The sequence below is a fragment of the Ptiloglossa arizonensis genome, chromosome 4, assembly GCF_051014685.1.
Source record: "Ptiloglossa arizonensis isolate GNS036 chromosome 4, iyPtiAriz1_principal, whole genome shotgun sequence".
Taxonomy (NCBI): Eukaryota; Metazoa; Arthropoda; class Insecta; order Hymenoptera; family Colletidae; genus Ptiloglossa; species Ptiloglossa arizonensis.
This window is the reverse complement of record NC_135051.1, coordinates 8,046,346-8,059,826: the sequence shown is the minus strand read 5'-3', so window position 1 is coordinate 8,059,826 and position 13,481 is coordinate 8,046,346. Positions and strand designations below refer to the sequence as shown.

Genomic DNA, 13,481 nt, shown 5'->3' with positions numbered 1-13,481 from the left:
AAATAATTGAGCGAATGGCATGGGTCACCAATTCGCTCATGCAACACAACACTTAAGTATGGATCGGCGCCTTGGCTGGGCAACCAGCCGGACAGATCGAAGCCGTCTCAGGACGACCTCTTCGACGTTGATGTTCGCCGCGCACGGAATCTCAAGTTTTGAAGTCTAGGACCGAATTTATAGACGTTTGACCCCGCGCGCGCTATCCTCATAGTTTGTTCTAGATTTTAAATCACAACTACGCTAATAAATGATCAATTCAGGAGAGAAGTTCCTCGTAAACCCGACGTCTCGCAGCTTCGTGCACACACCTAGTCGATACTCGGTGTCCTGGAATACCGTGACTGCTTTGCAACCAGACTCTATCTCCTTGAGAAAACTATAAAGATATTGGACGAGTATGTTTAAGAAAAGAAGAGGGAGCACCGAGTGAAATTTAAACCTCAAGCTCCGAAAATACAGTTTTCCTTTTCGGATATTATAGTTCGGAAGTATGAATCTGGATGTCTCTGTATACGTAGCAGAAACGAAAAGGTGGTGATTCTAAGTCGAAATTATGGAATAGATTTTTCTATCGTAGCGTTCGCGAGTTTGAAAAAATTTATGAAAAATTCTAGGGAAAGTTTCTTTTAAGAGGTTGCGCTTTGCAAATGATAGGATTAGGAACATTTTCGATTGTTCTTTGATTTTCTAGGCCAGATTTCACTGTCGTTAAATAAAATAGCTTACGTAGCGAAAGTTTGAAACTTTAAAGCAGGTCGTTACTTTTTCTTTTTTTTTTCCAGATAAGTCCTGTCACCTTCAATTACGATTGCTGATAATCTGATAATTAGAAGCGGCTGTTTCACCTACTTTTCTTTCCCCTGTAAATAGGGGGCCTTGGTTGTCGTTGTCGAACAAGTTGTGCAATAATTTAACAGTTTTAAATAACGTTGCGTTCCTCTTCTCATACAACCGAAGGAATTCGCTTTTCGCAGCCAATATATTTAAATGAAAGTTCACTATTCATTATTGCGTCGATACATTGGATACCGTACAAGTTCGTTCAAAGATCGAGTCTACCGCTTCTTCGAAACGCTTCGCGCAAATTAACTTCAGATCGCTTATAGATTATCCATTAACTTCGTTTCTACAATACCGCTTGCCAATTTTCGAAAAGGTTCAAGGAAACAAAGAAAAAAAACTGTCGTCCATCTTTGAGCCTTGGCCCTAGCTTCAAAACTTTGCAAAGTTTCGTTCAATCGACGTACCAACCGTTTTCTAAATTTCCACTCGCCTAAAAAAAAAAAAAAAAGAAAAAAAAATTATCCACGCTGCGCTCCCGAGCGGTTCGATCTCGCGAGAAGAAGCGTTCTCGATTCAACGAACCGTCGAAAACGATTACCCTTTAACATCGACCGAGACTTAAAACCGAAAAGGAAGATTTCACGAACGACACGATTCGCCGTGGCATCGATTTCGATGAAATGGAACATCGAACTGGGTTAACGCTTCCATTCGACGAGAGATACAGCTTGTCGACTTCGATCATCGACGAGAGGGATCCGTCGATCCCGCGATCGTGATTCAACACGGTCTCGTCAAGGAGAGACCCCGGCTGTCAATTAGATTGCACGCGCGCGGCTTAAAACGGCTGCAACGCACACAACGTGACCGTGTAATACGTTTAAAAAGAGAGGAAAAAAAAACACACACAGAAGGGGGAGGGCCAGAAGTACGGCTTCCGTGGTGGTTACCGTCGTTGTGCAGTGCGCCAGCTGCTTCCTTCGAGGCGGTCGTGAATGTTTCGCATCGGTGACGTCGTCGCCGAAAACCCAACGATCGTTGTTCAGTTACGTTCACGAGACGGGACCAAGCGGTCTGGGTCCCGCGAACGACGCCAAAACCTCGGAAGAAAGGAGTCCAGTAGCGAAACTCGCGCGTGGTACAAACTTTCCCAGACATCTGCTTGTAAACAAAGCCGACCTGGACCGACTTGGCGATCGGGAGAGAAGTGGTTGAAGTCGCGGATCGGGGACCAAGGCTCGAGAATTGTGAAAGAAAACGAAGGGGATAGTTCAGCACTCGCAACTGTCACCAACACCTACCGTTTGCGGTAGAGTCGAGAAGCGGAGAGGAGTTTCAAGCCGGGAGGGTTGAAGATCCAAACGAGAGGGTGCAGAGAGTTTGGAAAGGAAAGCTGAACCTCGTCAGGCGGAGTCTTTGAATATCCGAGAGGGAGCAAAGAATCTGAAAGAGAAAATTTGAGAAGGGGCGATCAAGCGTCGAGAGTCCGGGAAAAGGAAGATCCGAGATTCTCGGTTCGGACCTACCAACTTTGATAGAGGGCTTCCAGTTGTAAATTGGGTCGAGGTTAAGTGGATTCATCGCAGAAGTCGCGGATCGGGGACCGAGGCTCGAGAATTGTGAAAGAAAACAAAGGGGATAGTTCAGCACTCGCAACTGTCACCAACACCTACCGTTTGCGGCAGAGTCGAGAAGCGGAGAGGAGTTTCAACCCAGGAGGGTTGAAGTTCGAAACAAGAAGAGGGTCCAGAGAGTTTGGAAAGGAAAGCTGAGCCTCGTCAGGCGGAGTCTTTGAATATCCGAGAGGGAGCGAAGAATCTGAAAGAGAAAATTTGAGAAGGGGCGATCAACCGTCGAGAGCCCGGGAAAAGGAAGATCCGAGATTCTCGGTTCAGACCTACCAACTTTGATAGAGGCCTTCCACTTGTAAATTGGGTCGAGGTTAAGTGGATTCATGGAGGGGTGGACCACGAGGCTAAAAAAATTTCAAACGGGACACGATCGGGTATAGTTGGGGAGAAGAGTCTGTTACTCATAATGGAGTCCCCAAACCTTTGTTAGACACCTACCACTTGTAATACGGTTAACCGATTGATCGAAAACAAGCAGACAAAAGTATCTGAGGGAAGAGGATCGTATCCAGAGAATAGGATACAGGATCTTTCCCTCCAGGTGTCAATTAAAGGGAGGAATCGATAACTATGTATGTAACATAGTCAACCAATTGATCGAAAACCAGTAGACCTGAGTATCTGGGGGAAGAGGATCGTATCTAGAGAATAGGATACAGGATCTTTCCCTCCAGGTGTCTTCGTATTAGAACACTCGTCATTAATTAAAGGGAGGATTCGATAACTATGTATCGACGTAGCAAGTGTGCGAGAAAGTGGCGAACAGGTCACCTGCATCACGGCGTATCCAAACTATAGCAGAGAGGCTAGGGGTACCACATTAAGAACGTGGATCATCAGAGATTAGACCCCAGGTCAGAGTAGCAAGAGTACAACTCATCTATGCTTGGAGTAAAAATTTAGACAAAATATTATCGAAACTTTGAAGATCACCTAAAACGGAACAATCGCCACCGTAACGTAAAAAAGTACCTATTACCGTACCATAAAGACTCTTTGGTCTTGTAAATGCTGTACCGTTTTATTAATGAAAATAATATTTTTTTTAGGAGTTCGAGTTAGGTGGACTAGGACGCAAGGCGTACACGGGTTAACGTGAAATACTGGCGTCGAGAATCGTAAACATTAGGGGAATGTGTTCCAGGCTGAATACTGATCCCAACAGTGGTTCTCGTCACGCGATTTGATAGATTCTAATCGGAGTTAACGCGTGCCCAGCCGGATCACGGTATTGCGGAGGATACTCATCGCTGTAAGAGTCTCGCGTGTCCTGGTGTCGTTCACAAGCGTCGATCTCTCGGTAGGCGATACGGAGGGATCCCTGGGGTAGCCAGGGAACAAGAATCATGGGATATTTTTCCAACGAAGAGATCTCGCGAGGCTGACGGAAACTCTTTCGATCATGGCGTTCATCGTCCCTGGAATTAAGTGAGCGGAACTTAACCACGAATAGGGACTATGCCAGACACCCCTTGAAGGGGTATCGATTAAACACGGACAATGAGTGAAATGTGTTCCGTCTGGAGACTTTACTTGGGTCACGGTGACACGCGTTTCGTCAAGTACTATTGAAGCAAGGATTCGTCGCGGCCTTGCCGCTTGTTTCAATGACAATGACGTTTCTCAAGGTCGTGGTGTTGCTGTGTATTCCGCAGCTGTCGTTGGCATCGTTCGATCGAACCGTGTGCGCGAAGAATCGTAGCCAGCTGGAGATCTCTGGCAACGCTGTTCTATCTTGTAAGAGGCCCGATGACAACTAATTACATTATATCGCTTAGAGTTGGACTTAATAGCGAGTCCGTGAATTCTTTGAATCCCTCGAACTCTCACTTCGGTTCACTTTGCACTTATTTAATTTCAAGCACTTATTTAATTGCCATGTCGAGTTGTTTAATTCCAAGCACAAACCAGTTTCTAATATTGCTAAATTTTAGTATTCCTGGATATCAATCATGGACCGTACTGCAACACCACCTCTCCCAAGGGTATCCAAGAAATTTCCACAGCATTTTATGTGGTTCACACTCTAAACAAGTACGAATTCATACCTGGATTTCCTCTAGGTGAGAGAAATAACCAACAATCGTTATTTTAGATGTTGGTACACAAATGACTTCAATAATATCCATTTAAAAGATACAAAGATGTTCACAACTTTGTCGACACGGTGGAGTAAGCTCTATTTGTAATTAATTCAAAGCTTTTGATTCAAAGAAATCTACTTGAGTGGTATCAGAACCATCTTATCAGTAGTTCGATCGTTTTAAATAATTAATTCTAAACTTGGAACGATTAACTCACACTTTCGTCGAGTCTGTTTTTATCACAAGATTGTTCCGTTTAAAGAAGATACAGAGAAGTTCACAACCTTATCGACACGGTGGAGTAAGCTTTATTTGTGATTAATTCAAAGTTTTTGATTCAAAGAAATCTACTTGAGTGGTATCGGAACCATCTTATATCGTAGTAAGAGTGATTCTTCGATCGTTTTAGATAATTAATTCTAAACTTGGAACGATTAACTCACACTTTCGTCGAGTCTGTTTTTATTAAAAGATTGTTCTGTTTAGGGCTGAAAGTCTTCGACACATGCCATGACGAGTTGACGGTGTACAAACAATCTCTGCAAGCAGCAGTGTACTCAGATTGCACGGACCATTACGAACTGGGGATTCTGTTGCCCTCTGAGTACATCTCGGTTCTGGAGCCGTTTCGTAATTACAGCGTCCTGCCTATCAGCACGTACAATGAGCAAAATCTAACGAAACCGTTGCTGAACCTGATGGTACACTACCTGAGCACCAGGTTCGAGATCGTCGATCTGTTACTGGTAAACTCAGACTTCGCGTTGAACTTCTTTCTGGACACCACGCAGGAGGCTGGTATCTGCGTGAAGAATTACGCGAACATCGTGGAACTGGACGAGAACGAGACGGAAGCTGTGATTGTTGTGATCGGGACGAGGAACGATATTCGACAGTGGATCGAGAGGGGTGAGAAGCTTCAGGGACCTAGGAAGACTTGGATTGTCCTGCCGCTAGATGGATCCAATGTCGATGGTATTTAGAGCCGAACGAAAAATAGTATTTGGTTAATATCGATGTAATATTTTGTCTACAACGATATAATATTCTAAATGGTATTTTTGATCATTTCTTTGACATTTATCGACGACGTCCATTTTCCAGACTTTATACCTCCAGGATCGTACGTAGTAAGAACTCCACCCTTCAACATGAACCTGCTGGAGAACGTGTCCCTGTCGGATGATTTCCTCGTGGCGGCTGCCAACTCGGTGATTCACTCGTCGCATCTTCTCGGTGTTGGCAAGGCTGTGTTCGAGGTCGCCCAGGTTTTGCAGGACCTCCAGAGACGAAACTGTCCGCGTGGAATGGAAACAACCTGCGTGCTACCACGTTTCAATCCCCACGTAGGCCTAGAGATACGCAATTCCGATGTGTATAACGCGCTGCGAATACTGCCCAAGCTCCACTCGATCAAGTACATTGTGGCGATGAGGGGCCAGCAAGGACTGATCGACATGGCCACCTACAGAGTGGAACCGGCAAACCTGAAGTTTCGGATCACACCCGAGTCAAGGTTGCCTAAAATGCCCAAGTTGTGCACGAAGAAGTACGTTAAGAACTGCGAGGATTGCTCGAACTTTAAGAAGAGATACGGTCCACGCGGTGTGACTAGAGGTTTGCAACGATAGAGGCAATTAATTAGACACGTAGTTTTATTTCTGATTAAAAATTTCGACCATATTTGTGGCACTCTTCGGTATAATACAATCAAAAGCAAATATGTACGTTAGAATAGCAATTTACACTTGTGAATGCATAGGTAAAAAATTTTATAGTGATTTTGAAAACTTAAGAAACGAAAAATATTCTAGAATCTATTGTTATCGTCTTGGAAGACCTTCCTGATCGTATTACATTCGTGACTGAAAATTTGCATCGTTGCTTTAAAAGTACTAGCCAGTTGCTTTACAAGTTACGAGTTACAAGTTATTCTCCATTTTATTCTTGGGAGATCGGATGCAACACTATCATTAATCTCGAGAGGGTTTCTGTCCATTCTCTATAATGGACGAAAATCTGTTATAGATGGATAGTAAATCATTGTAGAGAATTGACAAATACCCTCTCGAGATTAATGATAGTGTTGCATCCGATCACCCAAGAATAAAATGGAGAATAAAAGGTAAACCCTCAAGAGGGTTTTTGTCCATTCTCTATAATGATTTACTATCCATCTATAATAGATTTTTGTCCATTATAGAGAATGGACAAAAACCCTCTCGAGATTAACGATAGTGTTGCATCCGATCACCCAAGAATAAAATGGAGAATAAAAGGTAAACCCTCGAGATGGTTTTTGTCCATTCTCTGTAATGGACAAAAATCTGTTATAGATGGATAGTAAATCATTGTAGAGAATTGACAAATACACTCTCGAGATTAATGATAGTGTTGCATCCGATCTGCCAAGAATAAAATAGAGAATTTTCAATACAAGGATAATCTGATAATTAGAAAGGTCTGTTCGAAAGGAACGTAGGTCGATACTTGCACCCTTACGAATAGGGGGCAAGAACGATTCCTCGATAGAACCTCGTTGGTGTGCTCAGAAACAACGTACCGACTAATGTCTCCGCTCGTTACAGATACACTCGACGGGGGTTTATTAAAGCCGGGCAACTGGATACCAATTTTCCTCACGGTGGTTGTGTGCGGCACACTCGCCTGCGGCGTGATTGCTGTCTTCATTATCTACCGCTTCATCGTCGAGGATGTACTCGATGGGAATCCAGCTCTAACTATCGTCCTGATACTGGCGAATATTTTCACACTGTTGACGGTCCTTCCGTTCTGCATGAACGACGCCTACGTAGGCGCAGAGATACTCAACTCGAGGAAGATCCTCGTGACCACTCTCGCTTTTGGTATCGACTTCTCGGTGATGTTGTCCAGAGCCTTCTTCCTGGTTTTCTCCAAGGGAGGTGTCTTCACCGCGCATATCAACGGATATCTGCAGGCTCTGATGGTGTTCTTCATGTTCGGTGTGGAATTGGCGATATCAATCATGTTCTTCGCTCTCAGCACCGAGGACTCGGCCTTCGTCATTAGGAGCCTCATCTTCATCGCTCTGCTCGGTAAACCATATTCTTCGAGTATCCTCGTTTCAAACATCGGTCGTTTCTCAGCGTGTAAATTACAGATATTTTCCAATTTTTCAGGACAACGATATGTTCAAGTAACACAGACAGTAATTAAGGATGCGTAACTGGGCCCGACCTACCGATCCTTCTAAATTCTGATGATTTCCTCGATCACCTACGATCCTTGTTAAGTTTTCTCGGTGTAATCCGCGTTTATAGATCTTTTTTGCCACTCCGACGGTACATTCTCCGACTATTCTTTCTACGTCTACCTTAGACACGTAGTTTTATTTGTGACTAAAAATCTCGACCATATTTGTGGTACCCTTCCCACCTTGGTCGCGTGTTCGACGATGAAGGTGTCAAGATTCTATTCGGTGGAATACTCGATTGAAATGTTTATTCCTTCCAGATTCGTTCTCACCAGTTCCTAATCTCGTCTACCTTAAACACGTAGTTTTATTTGTGATTAAAAATCTTGACCATATTTGTGGTACCCTTCCCACCTTGGTCGCGTGTTCGACGACGAAGGTGTCAAGATTCTATTCGGTGGAATATTCGATTGAAATATTCATTCCTTCCAGATTCGTTCTCACCAGTGCCTAATAGTACATTCCTACGTTACAGTGACTTAAGATAACCTTACGAGTCCACCGGTGGACTCCTCTCTTGTTTTCCCATCTTTCCCCCCCTATCTTCTCGCCCTTCGGCCACCGTGGATTGAAACTGGCCTTTATTTGTTCGCCGCGACTCGGCAAAAAACACTTAACGAAACCGTGGTGCGTTCACGTTCCCAATAAAAACATAAGACCGCAGTAGAATTTATCGCAGTCGTTCGCGCACCCTCCGTCCGTATACCTCGCCAAATCCCCGAGGTGTTCTTAATAAATGTACACGAACCGTGGTAATAAAAACCAATTTCAGGTTACGATATATTTCTACTGGTGGCGCTGTTCGTGGTGTGCTTCTTTATCGTCCAATTGCCGCGCAATTATCGCGAAGGGAAATGTTTCTTCGGCACCTCGATTGGTCTGTTGATAACATGGGCCATCTGGCTGACCTGTTTCATCCTGATGGAACCGGAATCACGCGACACGGTGGTCTCCTTTGCTATCATCGCCACGGCATACTTGATCATCGTAGGTGTTCTAATTCCAAGGACCTATTACATGGTCAATCACTTGGCCAGAGGAAAGGAGTTCGGCCAGAGATTTGGATCGACCGATCTGGGCCCCGATCCAAGGATAAACACGATCATGAGACAGGTCAGAGCAACGAATTGCGTCGGTAGGGTTGCCACCTATTCGGTTCTTATGGTCGGAGACCATTTTCTTCGTTGTTGGTCCGTTTACTTAATCCAATATTCTTTTGTTTTCAGTAACGATCGAAATAAACAAATGAACGATTAAATGCAAATCGTTCTTCATAAGGCTGGAATGGCGTCAAAGTACGGATCGTGTTGCCGTTTAAAAAATTTTAGCTACTATTGGCTTGTCCGGAAAGTGATTTCGTTCTCCAAAATGGAGAATATATAATTTAATAAAATGTTCGTACGCTCGAAAAAAATCGTGTTTCATTTTCACCAGAAAAAAAAAAGAAACGATTTTCCGAACAACCCAATATTTAATTATGGAATCAACGTAATTCGATTAGGTGGCAATCCGATTCTTTGGATTCTTTTATTTTTCATTCGATACGTGTTACAGTCATCCTTTCTTTTCGAGCGTGACATGTATATTTTTTTTTTCTAGTTTGCAAGAATTCCTTCGTTTCCTTCACTCTGTAGAGATATATTTCTTTTTGTTACCATTTAGAATATTTCTCTTTCGTCGATTAAAGTACATCTGTTTCCCTAGTGACCGTTATCCGTTCGTTTAACGTTTTGAAAAGCAACTCTTGAATTTCCTCATCGACGTGTTATTTCCAGTGTATCGATTAATTTATTCATTTTCGTAAGTTTTTCGTACCTCGAGTTACGTAACAAAATCAATCGCCACGTTAACTTCAAATATCAATTATGTAAATGTAAGCTACTTTCAGAAATAATTATCGAACACTTCGTTCTGCTGGTTGAACCAGTGAAGCTGTTAAGATGTCCTGGTTTCTGGTAGACCACCCTTTACACTGGAATCGATTGTTGCCGGTTTAAAGTAGAAACTCACACTCGTACATTTCTCTTATACAAGCGTCGTTAAGAATCGAAACAGTCCGCATGAAAAATCTTTTATGTTCTTCAGACACGTCCGTTTTACGATTACGTGCACCCCGGTGGAGGAAACGCGACGAATTTGCAGCCTGCGTCCACGTACCCAAATTATTACGGCAGCTCGAGTCCGAACCAGAAGTATCTGGCCCAATCAAGGGGGTCTGACATGCGGGGGACTCCCGGATACAACAACTACGGATTCCACGCGGAAATGCGAGAAGTGAATAACTTTTAAAAAATGTTACAAGTGTGCATCTAGAATGCGATCGTGAGACTTTTTTCTTTTTTTTTTTTGAAGCACGTTTTTCTTTTTATTACCTCTTCGTTGTGCAGCTTTAGCCTCCAATGGTAGAGTGTAAAATTCTGTTGCTCTTCAGCTTTTGTAATTGTAGTTGGAAGCTGGAAAGATAATTCCTGAGTTACAAAAGTATGTAGTACAGTAACGTACCTTTGAATTTCAATGACCTATGCCCACCGTTGTTACTTAATGTTTCGAGTGAAACGTAATCCTAGGAGAAATAGTTTGAAGGTATGTAAGAAGAGTAAGCGAGTAAGAAATAGTGTGAAGAAGTAGTGACGATCAAACTCAAGGAACTATCCAATTACAAAAAAATCTTATTTCTACATTTTTCACTTTGTTTCTTATATAATAACGGTGTCGATAGATTGATGAAACTATGAAAAATTTTTAATTCTTGCAGTTGGATAATTCAACGTGTGTGTTCCTTATGCTCAGTCGCAGACCATTGAAGGCCAATTAAAATGTCTGATCACAATTCCTTCCAGAGATCAACATCTAAGCTTCGTACAGTACATAATCCAGTATTTAAACGATACAGGCCAATTCAATAATGATGTAAAATTTTCAGGCATATTCCACTCTTCAGAATTAAGAAAACAGATCTAGTAAAGACCAGGCTGCGAATCAGTTCCCAAGGTATATAGACACTTTTAGTCATTGCATCGTCGCGGAGATCTGGGCGAAATGAATTAGTCGCTCAAAGTCACCAAGGCACTACCTCCAACAATTCGTTGATACATTAGTATAATATAGTAACAATTCGTTCGCTCGAATTAGAAATTTGGTTACACACTTTTTGGCCAGTTAAGCGATTTTATGTACACCCTCGAAATTCTGAAACGCTTTCGTAGCACCCTGTAGAGAAGTTGTATATAATTTACGAAAAAAAAACTTTTGTGCAAAGCGACGCCTCGAAAAATATTCCCCGCGTAATACTTTCGTTACACTTCTATTGGCTTGTTCGGAAAGTGATTTCGTTTTCTTTTTTTTTTTTTGGGGTGAAAATGAAACACGATTTCTTGGAGTGTACAAACATTTTTACTAAATTACATACTCTCCATTTTGGAAAACGAAATTACTTTCCGAACAACCCAGTTTCTATCGAACTGATGACAACAGTTGTCCAAGTTGGAATAGAAAAGTAATACACAAAGAAACGAATGCAAACGACCATCGACTGAATATATTCGTCATCCGTGTGAATTGTTGCACAATTGAAAAAAATACGCGTGGAATATTTTTCAAAGAACCTCTCAAAGTTTCGAAAATATTCGTAATCGCCGTTTCGAGGGTGTGATTTGTAATCGTATACCGATGATTGTGTCGTCACGTTAAGAACTGAAGAAGTAACGTTTCCAGTTAAGAACGAGCTTCGCGGAAAGAAGCAACGTGAATACAGCGTACGCACGGCCCAAGTGTCATCGTAAGAAGAGAACCAGGAACGAGAACGATCGCGTAGAGACCACCGACGTCTACGTCGAGACTAACCGCGGATCGAATCGGAGACCTCGTGACGAGATGTACACCGCAAGATCCACCAGTCCCGTCTTCGCGCAAATCGAGGGGGCCATCCGCGAGGAGAACGAAGAGGACAACGTAACGAGGATAACGCGATTTTGAGACTCTAATCCCCCCTCTCCGGTGTTCATATTGTAGTCACGCGCGGCCTAAAGAACCGTGCCCCCCCCCCCAACGTCTCTCTCGTCTCGACCTGACCCCGAGCTCTCAATGAAATAAATCCTTTCGATTCGAACGATCGAACAGTGGAGAGAGTCTTTTTCTTTTTGTACTGATAACTTCAGTACCGATGTACAAAGACAATTTGTTTACGACACGTGTGTATTTTATCGGACACGAATAATTTATACGTCGCTCGAATGCTCCCTCCGGTGGACGTGCGCATTCTCTTTTTAATAATTTCGATGTTAATCAGTTTGATGGTCGATAACGTGCAGAATTGATTTCTGTAAAAGAAAGAGACCCGCGTTACAGGGTTCGCGGGAACTGATCGTAAGGTTACCGGGGAAGGATCTCGTCGACTTTGAGATCCGATTTTCGAAAGTTTACGATCAGGATCGGATTTAACCGTGAACCGGGAACTTCGTTGGACATTCAATTCCACGCGTGCGGAATACCCGTTGCACCGGAACCGCCATTATCGACTTAATTAAAGTAGAAAACGAGGCGACGGTGTAGCTCCCGCGTTGCCCTATTGCGAGGAAAAGGGCTCGCGAGCCGGGGAACCAATCTCGCGTGTTCCCTTCGAAAATTGCGTTACGGCCGATCGTAATTCCGCAATCAGGGCACAGGTGTGTGTTCCGGTGGAATATCGATGACAGTGCCGTAAGCCGGAAACCCCGTAGGACTTTTGTGAATATTCGAACACCGTCGCAACGAATCCACGAGAAATGAAAATTTTCACCGCGGATGGACCGATCCACGCTACGATTAAACGAGAAATCAAATTTTCGGATTTGATTTACACACTGAGGTCTCTCAACCGAACGAAAATAACGTCGAGATTAATTGAAAATCGAACGAGACGCGTCGAACGTATAAAATTTCAATTTTTTCAACGAGGTTTTCTTTTTCAGACGATACACCGGAAACGAGTAACCGTGGTTACGGAATGCGATCTCTCAGCTGGAATTCTAAGGAAATAATGATAAACGAAATTCCAACGAAATTGGGATAAAATGCAAATATAGTGAAAATTTCCACACTGAGATCTCAACCGAACGAAAATAACATCGAGATTAATTGAAAATCGAACGAGACACGTTGAACGTATAAAATTTCAATTTTTTGAACGAGAGTGCGCCTCGGGGACCGTGTAACGTATTATTTAAAACGAAAGCGATGATTTAATGTACTCGATTCGTCTCGAGTGAATTTACATATTTTTAACTTTCGACCCTTGGTTTTCATTTTCAGACGATACAACCGGAGACGAGTAACTGTAGATACGGAATGCGATCTCTCGACTGGAATTCTAACGAATTGAAAATATTGGGATAAAATGCAAATATAGTGAAAATAAAATTGAATAAATAATTGATTCGAATTTCGGACCAAGTCTCTATCGTTCTCTGATCTATACTCTCCGGAGAACGCATAAAATATTGTGTAAAATTAAATAGAAGCAGTAATTATACAGAGTTACTTATATACTTTTTTATTTTGATCCTTAGGTAATCTTCAGAAGTTACCCACGAAGCAAGTGATCGATCCGAGAAGAAGCCGTTCCCAATTATATCGAAATATTATCCGTACTTGAACATCGTCCTAGAGTTTTCTCTTCTTTCTTCGCAATGGAAAAAAATAAGAAGAAAGAAGCACACATTAAATCGCTCGGCGAGGATACGCAACGCGTCGAGACAGTTGTGTTTC

At 42.7% G+C, this 13,481-nt stretch overlaps 1 protein-coding gene across 6 annotated transcripts; it reads left to right on the top strand.

The window, feature by feature from the left end:
- The first annotated feature begins 1,847 nt into the window (after positions 1-1,847).
- Boss (G protein coupled receptor bride of sevenless) lies at positions 1,848-13,404 on the top strand. 6 transcript variants are annotated; one of them, XR_012991789.1, is made up of 10 exons: positions 1,848-3,377; positions 3,467-4,154; positions 4,352-4,480; positions 4,988-5,476; positions 5,606-6,118; positions 7,090-7,578; positions 8,509-8,849; positions 9,822-10,010; positions 11,451-12,924; positions 13,026-13,404. XR_012991789.1 is itself a non-coding variant. In XM_076309649.1 (10 exons), exons 2-9 carry the CDS (start codon positions 4,025-4,027, stop codon positions 10,681-10,683), a joined length of 2,304 nt encoding a protein of 767 aa, XP_076165764.1. In that variant the 5' UTR covers positions 1,848-3,377; positions 3,467-4,024; the 3' UTR covers positions 10,684-10,727; positions 11,451-11,507. The 6 variants fall into 6 exon arrangements, 5 of the variants coding, with proteins under 5 accessions (XP_076165764.1, XP_076165762.1, XP_076165763.1 ...); XM_076309649.1 differs by lacking the exon at positions 13,026-13,404 and adding an exon at positions 10,660-10,727 and having other exon boundaries at positions 11,451-11,507; XM_076309647.1 differs by lacking the exon at positions 13,026-13,404 and having other exon boundaries at positions 1,848-3,271; positions 11,451-11,882.
- The last annotated feature ends 77 nt before the right edge of the window (positions 13,405-13,481 follow it).

Excerpts from the sequence above, each read along its gene's own strand:
- Boss (XM_076309647.1), top strand. The coding sequence starts at position 4,025 with ATGACAATGACGTTTCTCAAGGTCGTGGTGTTGCTGTGTATTCCGCAG. Across the intron at positions 4,155-4,351 it reads TGGCAACGCTGTTCTATCTT|TATTCCTGGATATCAATCAT; the intron begins GTAAGAGGCCCG and ends GCTAAATTTTAG. Across the intron at positions 5,477-5,605 it reads AGATGGATCCAATGTCGATG|ACTTTATACCTCCAGGATCG; the intron begins GTATTTAGAGCC and ends TCCATTTTCCAG.